General features: G+C 45.9%; 1 protein-coding gene across 2 annotated transcripts in view; it reads left to right on the forward strand.

The window, feature by feature from the left end:
- The window catches only part of vta1 (vesicle (multivesicular body) trafficking 1), a 141725-nt gene extending 133437 nt beyond the window's left edge, over window positions 1–8288 (forward strand). For both annotated transcript variants that reach the window (XM_039781788.1, XM_039781789.1), the window contains exon 9: window positions 7894–8288. In XM_039781788.1, coding sequence (XP_039637722.1) covers window positions 7894–8039 — 146 coding nt within the window. In that variant the 3' untranslated portion in view covers window positions 8040–8288. The remainder of the gene's footprint in view (window positions 1–7893) is intronic.
- Window positions 8289–8756: the final 468 nt, after the last annotated feature.

The following is an 8756-nucleotide window of genomic DNA, read 5'->3' on the forward strand; positions in this document are numbered from 1 at the left end:
TTCTCTTTTCCGAAGTTATTTTTTTTCACGTTTTTTGTCTCTTTTCCGAATTTGTTTTCCGATGTTTTTCTCATTTTTTTTTCAAGTGATTTTTCTCTTTTCCGAAGTTATTTTTTTCCCACGTTTTTTGTCTCTTTTCCGAAGTTTCTTTCAGATGTTTTTCTCATTTTTTTTAAGTAATTTTACATTTTTCCGAAGTTATTTTTATTTTTTTTACGTTTTTTGTTTCTTTTCCGAATTTTTTTTCCGATGTTTTTCTCATTTTTTTCAAGTAATTTTTCTCTTTTCCGACATATGTTTTTTTCCAAATTTTTGGTCTCTTTTCCAATGTTTTTTCGAATTTATTTATTTTTTTGGGCCGATTTGCAATAATTATTAAATTTTTTGTAGAACACACCAAGCAGAGCAGCAGCAACGTGGTTTTGTAACGTTTTTCTGTCGCTTTTTTATAACACATTTGTCGCTTTTTTTCGTCCTTTTGTCGTTTCTTTTCTTGCTCAGGATAGTAGGGACTCCTCTCTGTAGTGATACATTCATTCTGTTGCATTTCTCTTCCCTAAAGCTGATTGGCAGCTTGTTTTTTTAAATTCTCTCTATCTTTCTCGATGATGTCTTCAAAAAAAATCTTGAAAACAATCGTTAGCACCTTTTTTTTATAATGGCGTCCCTCTCCCCCAGCGCTGTGGTTTCTGGCTGTCTCCCACATCTCTCCACAGACTTTCTCTCTTTTCATTTCTCCCCCTCTCGTCCCTCTTTCTCCTCCTCTCTTAACTCTTCCCATCATTGGGACGAACCCAGCCAGGGGATTAGAGGGTGTGTGGTGCAACATTATTCAGTCATTTTCCTCCCTCCTCTTCTCCAGGACATTTAAAGAGCAGAGGAGAATGTTTTACGAGCGTTACGAAGCCAACAGAGACATTATCGGCTGCTCTGTTCCTTCAGTCTGCACTGCTGCGTCTCAAAGTGGGGGGTCCAGGGACCTGCAGGGGGGGTCCCCACTATGTTAATGTTAAATTACAAGTATAAGTTAGTGTCTTTTGTTATTTCATGTGCTAGACATTAACCTGGCTTTGAGAAGAATTGGCTGCGTGGGTCTTTAGATTTATCGACAAGATTTTAAAGTCTGCCTGCTGTGGTTGGTTCGCCCCAAAAAATGTAAATCCAACTCGTTCTCACTCTGAATTCATTAAAATACAGACGCTTGGGTAGTGTCTGTCGGCATCACATACGTCTGATTTGAACCCAAAACCTCCATCTTTTTATCAATTTAACTCTGTAGTTTTGGCGTCTAAACCTAACCAAAGTGGGACCGTTTAGATGTGAGGACGGAAAACACTCCTGTGGGTCCAACATTGGGGCAGGGCATAACTATCCTGGGACATGAATGCATGTATATAAAAAAATAAATAAAAAAAAACTGAAAAAATTGACAAAAACATAGAAAAATTGTCCCAAAAAAACGGCAAAAACATTGTAAAGGAACCAAAACTTCGGAAAAAGCCCAGTTTTGATTATTGGTTATTATTGGCTGACCAGTTTATAGAAACAAGCTTCATGTAGAAGCAGTAAAAGTGACCCGTCAGTCACATTAGCTGCAAGAGACCGAGACAAAGCGACAGGCTGCCGTTCATTTCCAACGGGAGTGGCCGTTTGTCAGAGACAAGCAACCAGCAAGGCAGGGCCAAAATAGACAAGAAGTCTATTTTATGCAAATGCTGAGCGGTGCGATGCGACAAAGCGACAGCGTGACGTATGTACGTTGGTTGCTCGAGTCGAAGAAAATCATTCAAGATGGCAGAAACCCTTCAGGACTTCGTATTTCTGTACATATCTGATATGTTTGGTATTTTATCTCATATATTTTGTTACCCATATCGAGAAATAAATACTTTTAAATCCCAAAACATTGTTCTTGTGACTTGACAAGACCTCTGAAGTGACTTGTTAGACCTCTTGCAGATACTAGGCAATAGCATGCTACTAGCCATAGATATATATACTAAGTACGGTATATATATATATATATTATATATAACACTACATTTGTTCAAACTTGAATCACTCGGTGCCTCTGAAACAGACACTCTGCTGTCCAACTGCTCTGCTTTTGTCAACCGTGAAGCCGAGCTTGTTATTAATATTCTTCTCCAGCAATATGTTTTGATTTTGAGCCGCGGTGCAGCAGAGATCTGCAGCTGTATGAAGCCGAGTGGTTGATACGGAGAGCAAAGAGTGGAGGGGATGGGCGGGCCGCCCAGGCATTGTTCCAGTTAGAGAGAGTCCTCTGGGGAGGGAGGGGAGGAAAGGAATTAGGATATATTGTAGTGTATGGGAGGAAAAGGAATTAGGATATACTGTAGTGTATGGGAGGAAAATAATTAGGATATATTGTAGTGTATGGGAGGAAAAGGAATTAGGACATACTGTAGTGTATGGGAGGAAAATAATTAGGACATATTGTAGTGTATGGGAGGAAAATAATTAGGACATATTGTAGTGTATGGGAGGAAAATAATTAGGATATATTGTAGTGTATGGGAGGAAAAGGAATTAGGACATATTGTAGGCCAGGGGTCATCAACTATATTTGTCCAAGGGCCAGAACTTTTCTCTGCAGACACTACAAGGTCCAGATGCTCGTAATATAAAATGAAATTAGTACTGTATCCTAAGTAATATGTTATTACTATTATTTTTCTTGGGCATTTGTTTCGTGGGTTTGTAAGTTCTTGGTTTTGCATATTCCCGTTTTTGCAGACGCGTTTGCCCTTGTCGGCCACCGTACGTATTACCTGTACTGCAGCAAGCCACCAGGGGGCGATAGCGATATTTTAGGCTTCGTATTTGTGAGGCTGTCAAGCTGTCCATCACTGTCACATGCGGCTCGTAGTTTGTGGAGAACACTAGAAGAAGAAAGGCCTTCTGAATATATTTGAATGAAAAATGGCACTCTCAGAGAGTCTTAAGCGGAAAGTTGATTCACAGAACCGTAGTTTTAATGAAGAATGGACTGATAAGTACGTATTCATAGTGCCTGCTTTTAGAAATGCTGTACCTGTGTGCTAACCTGACTCCTCCAGATGGATCGCTTCCCATTTGCTCGGCATATCCATCTGGGAACTTTCCGTTGGAGAACTTTTGGGAAGGGGGCGAAAATCCTGGTTAGCTGATTGGATAAACCATCTGTCTATCACCACCTATGTTAGTGATAGAGGGGCCAAATCAACCAATCAGATCAACGAAGCGTATGGAAATACAACCACAAGCCAGGCTAGCCATGCTGCTGCTGCAGGCAAAGCATAGCTCGTTAGCTCAGCAAGCTAGCAGCATGTCGGTAAAGGAGATTTACCGTTTGTGTAACGAGAATTTAGGAATAAAAGGCCCCATTTCAGGTTCCCGCTCCATATTCCAAAAGAAGGATCCAAGAGGAAACAGCATTAGCGAGCAGCTAACAAAATTAGGGCTAGCGCTGTCTGAAAATCCTGGTTAGCTGATTGGATAAACCATCTGTCTATCACCACCTAAACCCGCCTCAAAACCAACGCTGATTGGTCGGTCATTTGGCGAACAGCTCCAAATGTTCTTTATCTCAAGATGCCAGACTGATCTGAGAGGGAAAAACTGGAGCTCGACAGATCAGGACGGTCCCACGAGGCTACCTGTGTGCCTCATTTGCAACGAAACTGTCGCTAAAGAGTACAATCCAGTCTTGTGATTGGTGTAGAGCCCGCCTCGACAGTTGTGATTGGTGTACAGCCCTCCTCGACGGTTGTGATTGGTGTAGAGCCCTCCTCAACGGTTGTGATTGGTGTAGAGCCCTCCTCAACGGTTGTGATTGGTGTAGAGCCCTCCTCGACGGTTGTGATTGGTGTAGAGCCCTACTCGACGGTTGTGATTGGTGTAGAGCCCTCCTCAACGGTTGTGATTGGTGTAGAGCCCTCCTCGACGGTTGTGATTGGTGTAGAGCCCTCCTCGACGGTTGTGATTGGTGTAGAGCCCTCCTCGACGGTTGTGATTGGTGTAGAGCCCGCCTCAACGGTTGTGATTGGTGTAGAGCCCTCCTCAACGGTTGTGATTGGTGTAGAGCCAACCTCAACGGTTGTGATTGGTGTAAAGCCCGCCTCAACGGTTGTGATTGGTGTAGAGCCCTCCTCAACGGTTGTGATTGGTGTAGAGCCCGCCTCAGTGGTTGTGATTGGTGTACAGCCCGCCTGTGATTGGTCGTAGTGTTATCCAATCGCATGCAGTGAGATTTTGAAATGCATGCTTGGGCCATTTCCATTAGTCAGTGCCAGACCCTTTAATCTTTCATATTTGGGTCTGGATTTCCAGGCTACCAAAACGCAGCAGTCTAGATGAAGCCACAGATCCAAAGAAAGGAAATGTTGTGAATGGATGTTTTCGGGGCTTTATAAAGGGGGGGGGGTTCTGCATTTATAGCCCACGCTGGAGTCGTGTATGTGATAAGGGGGTACGGTATGAAATCTATAGGGTTACACCCACGAAGAGATCCAGTTCCTTCAGAGACTGGGCTGGGTGGAGGTCTGACAAGCTGCCCAAACACAGAGCGACAGGTTTCATGTATTAACAGAAGGTTATTAACTCAACTTACACAGACCCGAAACATTCGGGGCTCAGCCCAAACGTAGGGGTGGGGGGTCCAGGGTTATGCTCCATCTACGACACACGTGTCAAACTCAAGGCCCGGGGCCAAATCTGGCCCCTCGCAGGTTTTGATCCGGCCCGCATTTCAATTTAGGTTCACAATAAATTGAAGCCCACTTAGTTTTTGTCGCTTTTTCCAAAGTTTTTGGTGCTTTTATGTTAGTTTTTATACATTTTTTGTGCTTTTTTTCAACATTTTTGACTCCTTTTACTCCTTTTTAAAGATTTAAGCACTTTGTATTAATGTTTTGGATGCTTTACTCAATGTTTTGCCACTTTCAACTATGTTTTTTGTCACTTTCTGATGTTTTTTGTCACTTTTTCAGACAATTTTTCGGCCTTTTTCCAACTTTAATTCTCTTAAATAAACACATGTCACTAATCCCTACATGTCTGGCCCTTGATGTGATTCTCATTTTCCAGTCTGGCAAAAACATGATAGTTGTGAAGTCCTTTTTGTTCTTCGTTTGGCGCTTTTTGGTCTTTTTGAGGCTATTTTTGATGTGTGACGCTTTCTTCTTCATTTGTTTTGCTTTCTTTTTATGTTTTTGTCGCTTCTTTTGACTGTATCTTCAGAGAGAGAGAGAGAGAGAGACAGACAGACAGACAGACAGACAGACAGATACATAGATGAGTTCACAGGGAGGATCTGTCTCCGAGGGTTGGAGGACAGCTGTCTCTCTTTATTAACTTTAAATACTGCAGTAATGACAGGAGATGAAAGGGAAGACACACGGACACACACACAGAGACACACACACAGACTCACGCGCGCGCACACACACACACACACACACACACACACACACACACACGGACACACACACAGAGACACACACACAGACACACACACAGAGGCGCACACACACACACACACAGACGGACACACAGACACACACACACATGCTCGCATGCAGACACACACACAGAGACACACACACAGACTTTACGCACACACACACACACACACACACACACACAGAGACACACACAGAGGCGCACACACACACACACACAGACGGACACACACACACATGCTCGCATGCAGACACACACACCACACAGACGCATGCAAGAACACACACACACACACACACACACGGACACACACACACAGGTACTGATTGGCTCTGTGACTCTGAGGAGATTTAATCCATTTTTCAGTATTTGATACTTTTTAGGCAGTTCAGTCGCTGCCTAAAAAGTAATTAATCTGTACCGTCTGAACGCTGTCTTCCTGCTATCTTCCTGCTGTCTTCCTGCTGTCTTCCTGCTATCTTCCTGCTATCTTCCTGCTATCTTCCTGCTGTCTTCCTGCGATCTTCCTGCTGTCTTCCTGCTGTCTTCCTGCTGTCTTCCTGCTGTCTTCCTGCTGTCTTCCTGCTGTCTTCCTGCTGTCTTCCTGCTGTCTTCCTGCTATCTTCCTGCTGTCTTCCTGCTGTCTTCCTGCTGTCTTCCTGCTATCTTCCTGCTATCTTCCTGCTGTCTTCCTGCTATCTTCCTGCTGTCTTCCTGCTATCTTCCTGCTGTCTTCCTGCTATCTTCCTGCTATCTTCCTGCTGTCTTCCTGCTATCTTCCTGCTGTCTTCCTGCCATCTTCCTGCTATCTTTCTGCTATCTTCCTGCTGTCTTCCTGCTGTCTTCCTGCTATCTTCCTGCTGTCTTCCTGCTATCTTCCTGCTATCTTCCTGCTGTCTTCCTGCTGTCTTCCTGCTATCTTCCTGCTGTCTTCCTGCTGTCTTCCCTGCTATCTTCCTCCTGTCTTCCTCCTAGTACTTCCCTGTTATCTTCCTGTTCGCGTCTTCCTGCTGTCTTCCTGCTATCTTCCTGCTGTCTTCCTGCTATCTTCCTGCTATCTTCCTGCTGTCTTCCTGCTATCTTCCTGCTATCTTCCTGCTGTCTTCCTGCTATCTTCCTGCTATCTTCCTGCCGTCTTCCTGCTGTCTTCCTGCTATCTTCCTGCTGTCTTCCTGCTATCTTCCTGCTATCTTCCTGCTGTCTTCCTGCTATCTTCCTGCTATCTTCCTGCTGTCTTCCTGCTATCTTCCTGCTATCTTCCTGCTGTCTTCCTGCTGTCTTCCTGCCGTCTTCCTGCTGTCTTCTTCCTGCCGTCTTCCTGCTATCTTCCTGCTGTCTTCCTGCTATCTTCCTGCTATCTTCCTGCTGTCTTCCTGCAATCTTCCTGCTGTCTTCCTGCTGTCTTCCTGCTGTCTTCCTGCGATCTTCCTGCTGTCTTCCTGCGATCTTCCTGCTGTCTTCCTGCTATCTTCCTGCGGTCTTCCTGCTATCTTCCTGCTATCTTCCTCGCGGTCTTCCTCTGCTGTCTTCCCCGCATCTTCCTGCTGTCTTCCTGCTATCTTCCTTGCTGTCTTCTTGCTATCTTCCTGCTGTCTTCCTGCTGTCTTCCTACATCTTCCTGCTGTCTTCCTGCTATCTTCCTGCTGTCTTCCTGCTATCTTCCTGCTATCTTCCTGCTGTCTTCCTGCTATCTTCCTGCTGTCTTCCTGCTATCTTCCTGCTATCTTCCTGCTGTCTTCCTGCTGTCTTCCTGCTATCTTCCTGCTGTCTTCCTGCTATCTTCCTGCTGTCTTCCTGCTATCTTCCTGCTATCTTCCTGCTATCTTCCTGCTGTCTTCCTGCTATCTTCCTGCTGTCTTCCTGCTATCTTCCTGCTATCTTCCTGCCATCTTCCTGCTATCTTCCTGCTGTCTTCCTGCTATCTTCCTGCTGTCTTCCTGCTCTTCCTGCGATCTTCCTGCTGTCTTCCTGCTGTCTTCCTGCTGTCTTCCTGCTATCTTCCTGCTGTCTTCCTGCTGTCTTCCTGCTATCTTCCTGCGATCTTCCTGCTGTCTTCCTGCTGTCTTCCTGCTGTCTTCCTGCTGTCTCTTCCCGCTGTCTCTTCCTGCAATCTTCCTGCTGTCTTCCTGCTGTCTCTCCTGCTGTCTTCCCTGTCTCTCTCCCTGCCTCTTCCTGCTATCTTCCTGCTATCTTCCTGCGGTCTTCCTGCTATCTTCCTGCTGTCTTCCTGCTGTCTTCTTGCTGTCTTCCTGCTATCTTCCTGCTGTCTTCCTGCGATCTTCCTGCTGTCTTCCTGCTATCTTCCTGCTGTCTTCCTGCTGTCTTCCTGCTGTCTTCCTGCTGTCTTCCTGCTGTCTTCCTGCTGTCTTCCTGTCTTCCACCGTCCCCTGTTCTTAACTTCTGGTCTGTCTCTTTGTCTCCTCCCTTCAGGCGGCGTCCATCTCACCCCCGAGGACTTCACGAAGGCCCAGAAGTTGTGCAAGTACGCCGGCAGCGCCCTGCAGTACGAGGACGTGGGCACGGCCGTGGACAACCTCCAGAAAGCCCTGAGGCTGCTCACCACCGGCAAAGAATGAAGCCTTTGTCCTCCTCTGATCTGATCCCTCCCTCCATCCCTCCCTCCCTCCTTCCTTCCTTCCTTCCATCCTTCCATCTCGCTTCTTTTCTCCGCAGCAGCGCTGCTCTATCTGTCACTGATCTGGCCCACGGCGAGCTGAAGACGCAGGCACGAATACACACATACACACACACACACACACAGGCATATATATACACACACACAGACAGAGACACACACACAGGCATACCCACACACACACAGACAGAGACACACACACAGGCACTGACACATACCCACACACACACAGACAGAGACACACACACAGGCACTGACACATACACACACACACACACACACACCCACACACACACAGACAGAGACACACACACAGGCACTGACACACACACACACACATACTGGCACGTACACACACACAGGCACGCACACACACACACACAGACACAGAGAAGCAGACACACAACACACACAGGCACTGACACACACACACACACACACCCATGCACACTGACACATACACACAGACACACACAGAAGCAGAAACAGACACACACACACTGACACACACACACAGACACACACAGAAGCAGAAACAGACACACACACACACACTGACACACACACACACAGAAGCAGAAACAGACACACACACACACACACACACAGACACACACAGAAGCAGAAACAGACACACACACACACACACAAACACAGA

The sequence above is a fragment of the Perca fluviatilis genome, chromosome 18, assembly GCF_010015445.1.
Source record: "Perca fluviatilis chromosome 18, GENO_Pfluv_1.0, whole genome shotgun sequence".
Lineage (NCBI taxonomy): Eukaryota > Metazoa > Chordata > Actinopteri > Perciformes > Percidae > Perca > Perca fluviatilis.